The 15,436-nt window shown below is 35.9% G+C and overlaps 1 protein-coding gene across 3 annotated transcripts in view; it reads right to left on the bottom strand.

The window, feature by feature from the left end:
• YAF2 (YY1 associated factor 2) overlaps positions 1-15,436 on the bottom strand; it is an 85,389-nt gene that overhangs the window by 57,462 nt on the left and 12,491 nt on the right. The window contains exon 3 of one of the 3 annotated variants that reach the window (XM_045072857.1): positions 2,400-2,532. The exons of 1 other annotated variant lie outside the window; for it this stretch is intronic. In XM_045072857.1, the coding sequence (XP_044928792.1) occupies positions 2,400-2,532 (133 nt within the window). The remainder of the gene's footprint in view (positions 1-2,399; positions 2,533-15,436) is intronic. One more of the 3 variants, XM_045072856.1, reaches the window with a different exon arrangement.

Below are 15,436 nucleotides of genomic sequence, written 5' to 3'. Positions count from 1 at the left end.
TTTAAAAATACTTTCTTAACTTTTGAAAAATATCAAAACCACAGAAAAGCTGAAATTATAATGTACACCCTATATATCCTTCACCCAGATTCAAAATTATTAACATTTGCCACATTTGCTTTATCTCTGTATTTCTCTCTACATACACATATACACAACACACCCAAATACCCATACTTTTTTTCTGAACCCATCATATTTCCTTCTAAAATTTTCAGCATGTATCCCTAAAGAATAAAGAATAAGGATATTCTTAATATACTACAGCACTATCATACCAAAAAAACAATGAAGCTTGGTGTGCAGAAGGAAATTCAAAACAAGCACTTAAGTCACCTAAATGTCCTTTACTTTGGCTTCTCTAATTGGACCTGAATTGGTTCTCTGGTGACTATTTAAAAGTGACACTCAATCTGTCATTCCCTCTCTTCAGCAACCTGATATTAGATTTCATCTACTGCTTCTTCAGACAGGTATTCTTAAGCCCAAACATTTCTGAAAATCAAGCAATAATCTTCTGATATTTGAACCTCAAAAATCAAGTACACTGAACTCCCAGTCTGTTTTCTAACACTACACAAAGTCTTAAAGTGCAGCCAAACTAGTTAACTCTCTCAAAACTATACATTCTATTTTAACGTCCCATAGAAGAAATTTATATTGCACTAAACAACTATAATTTCACTATTCCAGTTTCAAAGGGAAAAAAACTTGTTCTTAAGAAAAACTGGCAATACAAACAAGACTGATAAGCCAAATGACCCTGTTTTATAAATGAGGAAACTAGTAAATATATTCCTGAAAAAGTAAGTTTGCTCTGTCAACTACATAAAAAACCATTTTTAATGGGTATAATTTAATCCCAGTCACTGACATTAGGAATTAAATAAAATTAAAAATGATTAAAATCCTATCCTTGTTCTCCATGATCATACAAATCATCGTAAGAGTTTCATATCAAAGAAATAGGAATAGCACCCACAGCTAATATTTAAAGGCTAAATGTGTCATAGACACAAAAATTATATCCATATTCGCAACAGTGTTCCACCTACATTCAAATAATAGTTAACAAGAGTGTTTACTATGTGCTACTAGGCATTGTTCTAAGTACCTTCCACAAATTAATTAATTCAATCCTCATAGCAATCTCATTTTTCTACCGAGGAAACAGAGGTTACAGAGAGATACTAGCACAAAAGGAATTGTGTAAGGGATGGAACATGATCTCAAACCTAGAGTATAGAAGAGTAAAATAAAAAGTCATTTTTTAAAAATGGCAAGGCACAAGCTCCAAAGTGTAAATATAACAAGTAAACAAGTAAGACCAAAAAAAAGTTTCAAAGTGAAGAAATAAAAGCTGGATAAACAGGATGGGATTGGATTATGAGAGGCCTTAAGTAGGCAGCAAATGGATGAAAATCTTATAAAACAACTTGAGCAAAGCACCACTACAGTTTTTTTTATGGGTTAAAAGTGCCCTTTTAGAAAGGATAAACTGGTAACAAAGCAGAGTAAGTGAGAAAGAGAGAAATCAGAAGCAAGGAATTCTGTCCAGTTCTAACATTTATATGCCAGTTCAATAAATCGGCTGGTACTTGTGGAAGAACAGACTCAAAATTAACCAACTGTGCCACCCATCACATTAATAAGTCCACCTATTATGAATAAGGAAGTGGTAAACAGAACGGTAACACACCCTGAATTATCTCCCAAATATACCTATAATGAAGTTAAAAGGTACACTGAAAAGCATATCAGTAAGAAGTGCTAGTCAATTAATATAAAATTACTTTTTGTTGTTCAGTACTATGCCAAAAGAATTTGGCCAAATTTGGCATAAGCATAAATTTTACAGTTTAAGTATTTACTTCATATAAAAGCAACATCACAAATTATAAAATAATTCAACACATGGCTTCCTTAAGTTACTTTGAGTATTACACTATTTACCAAAAGGTAAGAGACACATAATTTTTATAAACAGCTGTTATGTAAATTATACTCTTGTCACACTTATTCATACACCCATTAAGAACAAGGTATTTATCATCCATACAATAAATTCCATAATCTACATCAAATTAACAAAATGAAGCTATCTCAAACAACTTTCTTCTTTGTAATTAAAGAGAAGAAATATGAGAAAAAAGAGAAGAAATGTGAGAAAAAAAAATCTCAAGTTTGTGAAAACTAGATTACTCACCAGTAACTTGAGTTATCCTATTGGGTCTTTTCCCTCACAGATCCACCTCTCTTGCCCTTCTGTCCAGCATGAGAATCTTCCTGATGGGCATCCACTGGAACTGAGGGGGCATGCAGTACAGACGTATATGTAAGAAAGTTGGGGGGAGGGGATTTGGGAGATGCTAGAGACATGCTTCAGTGCACTTGCTTACCTTCCTGAAATTGGAAATTTCAACGGTTCCTTGGTCCTCGAGGCATTCACAATAACTTCAAAGAATGTGGATCTGTGGAGATTACCCAATAGGAGAACTCCAGTTACTGGTAAGTGATCCAGCTTTTTCTTCTCTAGCAGAATAAGAAGATTAATTTTATTTGAGATTATTAATATACACAGTACTACAGAGGAAAGAGACATAAATTCACCAAATAACTGCACTTGCATGCCCCAAAGTAAATACAAAAACAATTTGCCAACCACAATGTCAACAGAAACGTCTGGCACTATCAGAAAGAGAAGGAAAAGAAAATATGATTTAAATGGTTTTGTTTTTAAATTCCCACTATAATGTCAGCTATATTTTAATATACAAAAATATCAGCTATTAGACTATTCATTTTACTATAACACCACCACTTTTTAATATTAGTACAAGGATAATTAGTTGATCAAAATCTGCCATTTCTTAACTAGCACTGTCATTAACATTCAGCAAATTTTGGTGAAGAGGCCACAGTGAACTAACAAATTATGAGACTTCAGACAAAAAACATCAATACAATTCCCTTTTATCACTCATTAAGTCTTTAAAATAGCCATTTGTCACCTCTAAGAAACCAAGCACACACACATATAAATGTATGCCAGGCCACTGATAAATAACAATAACAACAGATTTTAATTTAAATAACTTATACAAAGTAGTACGGCCATAGTTTTGATTAACTGTTATGCTTTTTAAATAACTGCCTAAAATGGTCCTGTCATTAAAAACAAAACAAAACAAAACAAACAAAAAAAACCACTGACTTCTAACAAAAAGAAAAAAAAGGTCTCCTCAGAAGAATTTCATCTTCAAGCTTACATGAAAATATTCTATTACCTTTAACTCAATACCTAATGATCAGGTGCATGTTTACTTTAATGTACTACAGAAATGATGACTTCAAACACTAGTTCCTGTTGAAGCTACAGATATATTTCAGTAATACTCTTCCCTCTTACCATTATGTTGCTAAATAATCATCTACTACCATCAAAAAAGTAAGGTTTTTATGATTCTTAATTCAATGGAAACAAATCAAAGATAATGTATAGCTTTTCCTTTGTTTAAATATTTATTTGAGAAAGAAAGAGTGCAAGTACAGCATGGGTAGTCAGAGGAAGAGGGATAGAAAGTCTCAAGCAGACTCTACACTGAGCTCAGAGCCCACGATGGGGCTCAATCTCACAACCCTGAGATCAGGACCAGAGCTGAAACCAAGAGTCCAACAGGTGCCCCAGGTTTTCCTTTGTTTTAAAAGTAAGGAGGATACAGACCTGTACCCCTGAAACAAATAATACATTATATGTTAATTAAAAAACTAAATACTAAATAAATAAAAGTAAATAGGATAAAACGGTGAATAAACTTATCATTCAACAAAAACAAGTTGAAAATGTAATTCTAATGAAAATGTTACATTTCACTCATTATGAGATGTTTGTATTTAGTAAGGTTGACTTCACATGTCAAGATTTTTGCTATATTACTACTTAATTTAAAGATACAAACTGTCTTGGAAAAAATCATATGCTTTTTAAAATAAGTCTGAGTTTTAAAAAATAGTAATTGCTACATTGCTTTTAAATGACTCATTCACGCAGACAGGGACACTATACAGACCTCCATTTCTAACTGTAATACAGAAATAAATACCAAAAGGATATCCTCTAGTCACCTCTTCTAGATTCCTAATTAACTACTATTACCTGAGAGTGAACAAGCACCTGGTGCAAAGGTCCTACATGTTTGGATTAATAAAACAGATAAGGTGCAATAATCCAAATATTTTATCCTTTTGGTATAAACTAGAATAAAAGATGTCACTAAGAACTAAAAATTTCCAATTTTTATTTATAGCAAATTCAGTCTCCACTTAGACTCATCTTATGAATTTAAAATAGAATCAACTGCATTTTTGGGGGTGCCTGGGTGGCTCAGTCATCTAGCCTTTGCCTTCAGCTCAGGTCATGATCCCAGGGTCCTGGAATTGAGCCCGGCATGGGCCTCCTTGCTTGGCGGGAAGCCAGCTTCTCCCTTTCCCACTCCCCCTACTTCTGTTCCCTCTCTTACTGTGTCTCTCTCTGTCAAATAAATAAATAAAAATCTTTAAAATTAAAAAAAAATTTTTTTTAAAAGAATCAACTGCATTTTTCAAGTAACTCAAGAAAATTAAAATATCTTGAAAATATTTTAAAGTAACCAAAATGGTCACTTAGAGACCAGCATTGAAAGCTGTTTGTTATCATGCTGTAAGTTCAACTTACATGGGTTTTATCAAAATAACTTAGAAAAGAAATTCCAGAAATTAGGCTGCTCTATTCAAAACTATCTTGTGTAAGCTCTAATAATTACAACACTTATCCACAAAAAGGTACTCAGTAATTAAGAATGAAAATCAAGCATTTCAGTAATGAAAATCTACTTCATAAAATCAATCTGAACTTGTGAAAAAACTGGTCAGAAAAAACTGTGGTAGTTAACTTTCACTTCCAATATTACTCACTGATTCGAACATTATATTTTAGCTAGAAGCAATTTAAATTACAACTGGTTGTGATGACTACAGGCACTTTATTTTCTAATTATCAATTAAGATTTAAAATTCTAATGTAAGGTATTATGGCTGTAGAAGGTTGTTCACAGTAAATCCTGGACTTAGAATCTTGTAACAGCATAACAAAATTTAATATTATATACATATTCACACATATTTAAGTGATGTTATTGATGGCTCATATGTAAACAAACATGGGGGGGTATGTATGTTTATATCTGAATTGAATTGAGTCCTTTATGACTTATTGCCCTTTCAGTCTCATGATATACTACCTTCAAGGTCTCCAAATTATAATCCCACTTCCTAATTAAAATTTTCATTCCCTCAGTTTTATCCCAGTACAGCAACCCATAGAGAAACAAACAAAACCAGTACTATTTTCTTGTTAACGTAAATTAACTTAAAATCAAGATGGCAAAAACTCTATTCATCAGTAAAATAAGGTAACAACAGAACCTAGTTTGCAGGACAGTAGAACGAATTAAGGTAAATAAAACATTTGAAGGAGCACCTGAGTGGCTCAGTGGGTTAAAGCCTCTGCCCTCAGTTTAGGTCATGATCCCAGAGTCCTGGGATCCAGCCCTGCCCTGGGCTCTCTGCTCAACAGGGAGCCTGCTTTCCCTCCTCTCTCTCTGCCTGCCTCTCTGCCTACTTGTGATCTCTGTCAAATAAATAAATAAAAATCTTTAAAAATAAATAAATAAAACAAGCAAACAGACATTTGGAAACAATGCCCAGAATCTCACTATGTATCAAACTGTTGACATAACCACCCAGAAATGGTTTTCAAATAATTCTACATATCTTTAGAGGGATATAGTCTAAGGACTAAAAGAAATACATAAAGAAATTCTAAACTTATTTATTTTGGCACAATTATTTTGAAAACATTTTCTTTATACTGCAAGATAAACAAAGTACTTTATGTTACTAATTAGGAATCACAACTTAACAGCATAAAAGCCATAAGAACATGTTAATATTAAAACTGAATTCCAGGGGTGACTGGGTGGCTCAGTGGATTAAAGCCTCTGCCTTCTGCTCAGGTCATGATCCCAGGGTCCTGGGATAGAGCCCCGCATCAGGCTCTCTGCTCAGCAGGGAGCCTGCTTCCTTACCCCTTTCGCTCTGCCTGCCTCTCCGCCTACTTGTGATCTTTGCCTGTCAAATAAATAAAATAAAATCTTTGGAAAAAAAAAAAAACTGAATTCCAAATACCGCTATACATTTGTGATTTTTTTTAGAAATACATACAATTTGGAAATAACTAATGAAATATTTCAGGCAGCAGTTAATAAATCACTATTATTATCACACCAATATATAAATTATTATCTAATACAATATAAAAATTACATCTGCTAATACTACAAAACTAAACTAATTAATAGCATAATCACACCAACATACAGATTATATCTTGCTAATACTACAAAACCAGTTATTACATTAGACTTACTTTACTAAAGGAAGCTACATGACTTCAAAAGTTGCCAGAAACATTTATACAAATTGCTTTCCATGTTGAAATACCTGATTTTTATAAGCTAGAATTTTACAACTGTTGACACATCCTAAAATGAAAATACGAGAAAAACAGTATTTATTTATGTTTTTGACTGACATTTGATGGTAAAGGTACTAATACTCAAATTGTTTGGAAGCTAAAGGGGAAGGATGATAGCAGCGAAGATCTATCTCCCTAGAACCCCTGTTTTGGACAGAAGAATTTTTTTTTAAGATTTTATTTATTTATTTGACAGAGAGAGGGCATGCACTAGCGGGGGAGCAGCAGAGGCAAAGCGAGAGGCAGGCTCCCCACTGAGCAGGGAGCCGGATGTGGGACTTGATCCCAGGACCCTGAGATCATGACCTTAGTAGAAGGCAGACACTTTACCGACTGAGCCATCTAGGCACCCTAGTGACTCATTTCTAAGGAAGAGAATTTAGCAGAGTAACAGGATATCACACCAAAATTAGTTTATAAAAAGACTGGCTTTCGCTTGGGGGGCTCTCGCTCAGATACCTTGCTTTGGAGTAAACAAGCTGCCATACTGTGAGCAGCCCCATGGAGAAGCCCATGAGGCCAAGAAACTGAGGTCTCTGGCCAACAGCCAGAGTCCTGAGGCCTGCTGACAGCCACATGAGTAACCTGGAAGCAGGTGTTCTAAAGTCTGATAAACACATGAATAAGTCTGGAAATGGATCCTCCCTCAGTTAAGCTTGAGACCCTGAGCCAGAATCACCTGATAGGCTGCTTCCAAATTCTTGACTCAAAAAAAGGGGGGGTGAGGGGATAAGATATTGATTTTGGGGTAATCTGTTATACAGTACACAAATAGATAACTAATATAGAAAGCTTTACATAAGTAATTAGTATTAAGCTAAAAGTGATAAATCAAAAGCCAATTAGCTGTCTAAATGGGAACTAAGAAAAATAATACCTATGAATTGATGGATGGGGTCCCAATTTTGATCTGGTTCTTGGTTTTTAGGTCCAAAAATTCAACCTAAAGCTAAAGCAGATACAATTCAATGACAGAATTCTATCAACCAATTTCACCAAACTGATTAATAAGTCAGAGTATTTCCTTCCCAGTATCAACATATTCGGACAGGGCCAAAGCATTAACAGAGACTTGCATAATGCACAGACTAAGGGTACAGTAGCAGCCCTGAAACCAGTTACTGCGTCTACAAATTACTTTTTTTATTTGAATGATGTGAAGAACTAGTTAATATAATAATGACTACATTACCATGACCCCAGAATATAGTATTCTAGTGACCATCAAATAGCATCTTACTTCGTACCACCTTATACTATGCTAAATATTAACCAACTCTCCACTGCTATAATGCTGTGTGGTTTTTCTTTTACATCATTCTACTCATTCTTCCTAAGGATACCTTAATCACATTAATTGATCTTCAATAATATTTTGATCTTCCTAATTTAACAGCTACCCCAGGTCCCTTAATTAAGCACATTTTATAAACTGTATCTTAAAATGGTATACTTCCATAGACAGTTAATATCATCTATTCTTTATAGCTTCTAGTCCAAGGAAACATTTTTCTAATCCTAGTCCAAAATGTTAGAAGCATCACATGTAATCCCTTATACACCAACTATAGTTAGTATCCAAGTTAACACACAAAAATAACAGCTAATGGTCCTCTCAATGACAACAATTATGCCAGCATGTCTAACCTTTCTTTACTCTGTAATTGTTTTCTCAACTTCTGATATTAAAATTAATCTGACCAAATTCTAAAACCTGTATTAGTTTTCAAAGCAATTCTTAATAACCATCTGTAAAACGTTTAAGTGCACATTTTCTGTATACAACTGATTTTATTAAAAAATGGCAAATTTTTCTAACATAAATTCCAATACAGTCTGAAGTCAACAGTGATAGTTTTCAAACTACTGCCTATATTCTAAATAATAACTTTGTTATTCAGCACTCATAAAATCTGAATCAACAACCACATCAAACCCAATATGCTCCACAGATAACTATTACTTTATGAACCCAACAGTTTTATGAAAAGTGCTGTGATTTGCTTGGTTAGCTGATCAATAGAGTGCTATGATTCATTCCTTCTAAAAACAGAAGAGCTTCTTTAAACCATACATGCTCCCCCGCACAATTATGCAATTACATTTACTTAGCACTTAAAAAATTCTTGGTACCAAGATGGACCCAATTATTTAAATTAGGTCTATTAATTTTTGTACCTATAATGAGGAGCTACCTGTAAAAGTACAGGCTTAATGATAGATTTTACTAAATAATCAGAGCATTCTTCCTTGAGAAAGTTAGATTACTAACACAGTTTTGCTCATCTCCTGTCGGGACCTATCAATATTAACTTCCTCTATTTAACGTATAGATAGAACTACTGTAGCTTTCATGAAAAGCCTAGTACAAGCATTATGCACAATTATTATCTTGTTAAAACTTAAAAATTTTAACACCTATTAAAATAAACATTACACAGAATGCAAGGGAAAAATTAAGATTCTATCTGATGAAAGGCCATTTGACATGGCTCACCTTTTGACATCCTCTCCTTTTGAAAATCTCTTCCCTGTTTCTGTAACATTACACTCCCCTAGGTTTCTTTCTCCCTATTTCCCCTTCTCTAATTCTTTCCTTGTCTTGGTGGGACACTCTTCTACCATCACAAAAACATAGTGATGTTTCTCAAGTTTCTCATGCTATGCAATCTGCTCTCTCCTTGATCTGTTTTGCCTACTCCAAAGCTTCAACTCAATCATGTATGCTGATGACTACCAAGTATATATTTATAGCCCTATTTTCCTTCATAAACTTAAGCCCCACATGGCCAATTGTCTCACAGATCTTCCCTCTCAGATTTCCCTCAGATACCTGAACTTCAACAAATCTAAAAGTGAAATACTATCTTTCCCCAAAACTGTCTATCCTCCTATTTCCTATGTCAATGAAAAACACATTTACAAAGCTGCTTACTTGAGCCAGACTCCTGGGATTCATCTTTGATTCTTCCCTCTATACAACCCAACTTCCTACCTCCCAGAACCATATCCAGCCACTCATCAAATCCTATAAATTTTCTTCTAAATATATCTAGAATCTATGCATTTCTGTCTCCCACTGGCATTGTCCTTGTTCAGGACTACTATCTCTTGGGTAAACTATTGTAATGGCTTCCACTAAATGGTTTCTCTACCTCTAGTTCAGATTCAACAAACAAGCAAGCATGACATACGAATAAAATGCTATTGGTTGTGGTTTAAACAATATATTATACTGATGGCAAAAGAAAACATTTTTTAAACTGTTGAAAAAGTTGAGTAAGAAGATAACTTTGAATAATACAAGTTCTTTTGTCAAGTAAAATGGGCATAATAAAACATATTCTATCCAACTCACAGACTCCTGAAATAAAATGATATAATATAAATGTTCCTTAGAAAACAAGAAGTGGAAAACAGCTTAAAGCGGCAATCAGATAAATGATAAAGAGCCTCTGCAGTCAAGCATTATCAATACCTATGCAAGACATAGTGACAGGCACTGGGAATTTTTACTAATATAACTTATAATTATTATCATTATTATTAACTAAAAACTATGCTAAGTTCCTTACATCATTTATCACACTGAATCATCACCATAAAGCCATATGGTTATAGGGCTATAAATGGCAAGGTGGAGACTTAAGCTGAAATGTGATTCCAGGACAAATGATACTGCTCTCCAAGAGATTACAATCCTGGAAAGAAGAAGGAAACAGAAACAAAATGATTTCAATATACTATGTAATTACAATCATCACATTTTTGCATAGAATGCTTCAAGAGTAACTGAAAGGACATTCATTCTGGCCTAGAGATAAAGAAATGTTTCTTGAGAGATGATACCTGAGCACTCATAAAAATTAAAGAGGGGCACCTGAGCAGCTCAATGGGTTCAAGTTTCTGCCTTAGGGACGCCTGGGTAGCTCAGTGGATTAAGCCGCTGCCTTTGGCTCAGGTCATGATCTCAGGGTCCTGGGATCAAGCCCCACATCGGGCTCTCTGCTCAGCGGGGAGCCTGCTTCCCCATCTCTCTCTGCCTGCCTCTCTGCCTACTTGTGCTCTCTCTCTCTCTGTCAAAGAAATAAATAAAGTCTTAAAAAAAAAAAAAAAAGACTTGTAAACATACTATTAAAAAAAAAAAAAAAAAGCCTCTGCCTTAGGCTCAGGTCATGATCCCAGGGTCCTCGGACCAAGTCCCGCATCGCATCACTGCTTCCCTTCCTCTCTCTCTGCCTGCCTCTCTGCCTAATTGTGATCTCTGTCAAATAAGTAAATAAAATCTTACAAAAAAAATTAAGAAAGAAACTGTGAAGGACTGTAGAGTGCAAGGTAGAAGAAACAGCATAATATACCAGAAGATAAAAGTGGCCTAAAAAGACAATCAACATGCTTTCTGACAATTCAATCCTGGAAACAGATTTATTCTTTAACTATGGCAAACTATGTTAAAAAAATGCTGTTTTTAACTGTTCAATTCTTAAGTCTATAGACACTGCTTACCACTATTGTACTACTAAAGTGCTTTTGATTTTATTATTTTTTAAAAGATTTTATTTATTTATTTGACAGAGAGACACAGCGAGAGAGGGAACACAAGCAGGGGGAGTAGGAGAGTAAGAAGCAGGCTTCCCGCTGAGCAGGGAACCCCATGCACTGCTGGATCCCAGGACCCTGGGATCATAACCTGAGCTGAAAGCACACACTTAACGAATGAGCCACCCAGGCACCCCTAAAGTTAAAACTTTTACTGGTAAGCCCCAATGTTTCTGCGACAAGCCACACTAAGTTACTAGGACACACACACACACCCTGCAGGCACAAACAGGGTAGGAAACAAGAAGAGGGGGAGGTAGGGGGAGAGGTAGGTGAAATTCTCCCTGAAGCAATTTCTGGAAATGTTATCTTTTAGTAGAAAACACTTGTTTTTATGCTCTGGTTTTGTTAGAGCATACGTGAACCCACATGCTTGACAAAGGGGACTGTTATACACTTAAATTATATCACCATTCATGTATTTGATTGTTTAAGCTAACACTTATTGAAGACTTACTATATGCTAGGCACTCTGTTAAGTACTTTATAAGAATTATCTCAATCTTCACAACTCTATGAGTAAGTGCTATTATCAAGTCCACTGTATAAACATAGTAACTGAGACTCAAAAAGTTGATTAACTTTCACAAGATCACACAGGCAGTAAGTGGTGGGTAGGACAAATATTTAAACCCAAACCATCAAGCTCCAGAGTCCAAAGTCTTCACCACTATAGCACTATAGTACTTAATGGCAGGAAACCCTGAAATACATACATATATATGGGTTTTTTGTGGGGTTTTTTTGTTTTGTTTTGTTTTGTTTTTTGCTTTGCTTTCCACTATGCTGAATACACATAAAAAATTTAAAAAGAGGTAACTGTGTGGCTCAGTCAGTTAAGCATCTGCCTTTGGCTTGGACCATGATCCCAGGGTCCTGGGATGGAACCCTGCATCAGGCTTCCTGCTCGGTGGGAAGCCTGCTTCTCCCTCTCCCTCTGCTTGTTGCTACTCCCTGCTTGTACTCTCTTTGCCAAATAAATAAATAAAATCTGGAAAGAGGGAGGAATAAAAGGCTTTTCAAGGAAGAAAGTTTCAAATTCACCCATCACTACACTAAACTTATTAGCTCATCTTTGAAATGTGAGGATAAGCAGTCCAGTTACAATTAACCTAGCCTTGTGCTGAACAGAATTTAGTTGTAGAAGACTAAATGGATGGAAGAGGGCAGTGGTTTTTTAAAGAAAAAATGTTCTGATAGAAAAATATCTTTCAAAAATAAAAATTAAAAGAAATCCCAATAAATAAAGTGTATAAAAGCACAGATGATGTGGCTGAAGTGGAGTGTGGGAGCATGAAGCCCAACTTGCTTGCTCCCAGTGACAAGCAGTGAGATAATTTCATAAGACTTCAGGGCTCCAATCAACACAATTAAAAACTTTTGAGCTCTCCTGAGGGAAGGCTAGCTCACTTCCACTCCCAAGAAACCTCTTACTTGATTCTAACTGGCAAACACATCTTCTCTACTCACTTACTTCCTGATACCTGCCCTCTCACAGGTTTCCCAAAGTCAAGCCTGAATGAGCTGTATGGGTGAACGACGTATGGCTGTGTACGGATATGAGAAACAGGGATAAGAAGGAGGAAGTGTTAACAGAGAAGGCACTTATGAACATAAGAGTTCATGAGGGAAGTGTTGGCCAGAGAGGAGGCATCATAAACAGACACACCCATCCTTACCTGCCTGTACACAAATGAACACCCATACATGCACCCCCAAAAGAGTAAAGACCTTTGGAAAATGCAGTTCAAATGTAATGAATATGTCAAAGCCTTGCCCACTTCACTAGCTTATCCTGAAAAAAACTAGAGCAGTGCTTCTCAAATTTTAATGTGCATATTGAATAATCTAGAGATCCTGCTGAAATGCAGGTTCTGTCTGACTCATAAATCCTTGGTGGGACCTGAGCTTCTATATTTTTTTCTTAAGGTTTTATTTATTTAAATAATCTCTACACCCATTGTGAGACTTGAACTCACAACCCTGAGGTCAAGAGTCAGACACTGAGATGGCACTCTGAGATTCTGCATTTCCAAAAGCTCCCAGGTGATGTCTATGCCAGTGGTATTTCGCCACCCTTCAGTAGCAAGGGTCTACAAAACAGTATGCCCCAACAAGTTCTGTATTATAGTAGAGAGGAAATAAAACAAACAAACAAACAAAAAACCAGTCAGGTGCGATTGAGAACTGCTCAACGAACTAAGCTAAAACAAGTTCTACTGGAGGACTTCTCAGAACTTTTAATTTATTAAACTCCAAAGAAAGGATACACCGCATTTTCCAAAATCTTGGCTTTTTTTTTTTCCCCCAAAAAGTATTCCCTAGGACGGGTGTTTGTGAAGCATACTGAAGGGCAGAAAGAATCAAGTCAAGGTGAGAGCTATCTTGGGAAGTCAGAGAACTCCCCTGATTTAGAAGTCTCCTCCTTTCTCCCATGTTAAAGAAAGACACCTCAACTTCCACTTTTAAATGCTAATATCCATGGAATTTAAGAAACAAACATGAACATAGAGGAAGGGAAGGAAAAATAAACAAGATAAAAACAGACAGGGAGGGTGCCTGTGTGGCTCAGTGGGTTAAACCTCCGCCTTCGGCTCAGGTCATGATCTCAGGGTCCTGGGATCGAGTCCCGCATCGGGCTCTCTGCTCAGCAGGGAGCCTGCTTCCTCCTCTCTCTCTGCCTGCCTCTCTGCCTACTTGTGATTTCTTTCTGTCAAATAAATAAATAAAAATCTTAAAAAAAAAATTTTTTTTTAGGGCACCCGGGTGGCTCAGTGGGTTAAAGCCTCTGCCTTCGGCTCAGATCGTGACCTCAGGGCCCTGGGATCAAGGCCCCCATTGGGCTCTCTACTCAGCAGGGAGCCTGCTTCCTCCTCTCTCTCTGCCTGCCTCTCTGCCTACTTGTGATCTCTGTCTGTCAAATAAATAAATAAATAAATCTTTTAAAAAATAATTTTTTAATTAACATATAATTTATCATTTGTTGCAGGGCTACAGGTATGTGATTCATCAGTCTTACACAATTCACAGCACTCACCGTACCACATACCATAAGAGACTCTTAACTCTAGAGAAAAAACTGTGGGTTGCTAGAGGGGAAGTGGATGGAGGAGGAGGGGTAATTAGGTGATTGGCATTAAGGAGGGCACTTAATGTAACAAGCAATGCATGTTACATGCAACTGATGAATCACCAACTTTACCCTGAACCTAATAATATACTGTATGTTCACTAAACTTAATATAAATAAAAAAACACTAATATCCACGTTTAAAGAAAGGAAACACATTTTAGAAGTAGCTATCTCTGGCTGGAGAGATGACAGGCATTCCTATTTTCCTTCTATTTCTTTTTTTTTTTTTTTAAGATTTTATTTATTTATTCAGAGTGACAACTAGAGAGGGAACACAAGCAGGGGGAGTGGGAGAGGGAGAACATGCTTGCCATAGAGCAGGGAGCCTAAGGCGGGGCTAGATCCCAGAAACCTGGGATCATGACTTGAGTTGAAGGCAGGCGCTTAGCGACTGAGCTACCCAGGCACCCCCCCCTTCAATTTCTTCAGTATCTTCAATGAACAAGTAATACTTTTATCATCAGAATGAGAGTTACTACCTTAAGAAAGAAATAACTATCCCCCATACTCAGGTTCTTTATAGTTACACTTGAAACAATTACTTTATTCAGATTTACAGAACAGATAAAACAAAAAAGATTTTCTAGTAAAGGAAAAACTGTTGGTGGAGTGAAGAAAATAAAGGAATCAGAACCGCTCAGAATGCAAGCAAGCTAGGAAAAAAAAAAGGCAACCTAGAAATGAATAATAGTGAGGAGACTTTGGGCACTGGGGAGACCAAAAATAAATAGCAAAAAAGGATGGAAAAAAAGATGATAGAAGACCAAAACAATTTTGCCTTCTCTGCAAATGTGCCTAGAGCTCTACTTTTTGAGCAATCACCTTGCTGGCATCAAATATAAGCTACCTGCTGCTGTTATAGGTTGATCGTCCCTAGTGCATCCTATGAAGTATGACAGTGTGCAGAAGAACCCTGATTAGACTACAAAACATGTAAAAATGAAGTGCTTTAACTCATGTCTAAAAATTGCCAGTGGACTGCACAAACTTTTTATTATTCACATACATTCATATACATACATGTAGTCAAATTGGTTATTAATTATACTATTAATGACTTTTATTTTGTCGCCATAAAAGACGGAAATTACATTCATAGGGATTTTTCTTCTAAGTAATACTATGATATC

Source organism: Mustela putorius, unplaced genomic scaffold (assembly GCF_011764305.1).
Source record: "Mustela putorius furo isolate JIRA1106 unplaced genomic scaffold, ASM1176430v1.1 tig00537227_pilon_pilon_pilon, whole genome shotgun sequence".
NCBI lineage: Eukaryota > Metazoa > Chordata > Mammalia > Carnivora > Mustelidae > Mustela > Mustela putorius.
This window is presented reverse-complemented; position numbering and strand designations above follow the sequence as displayed.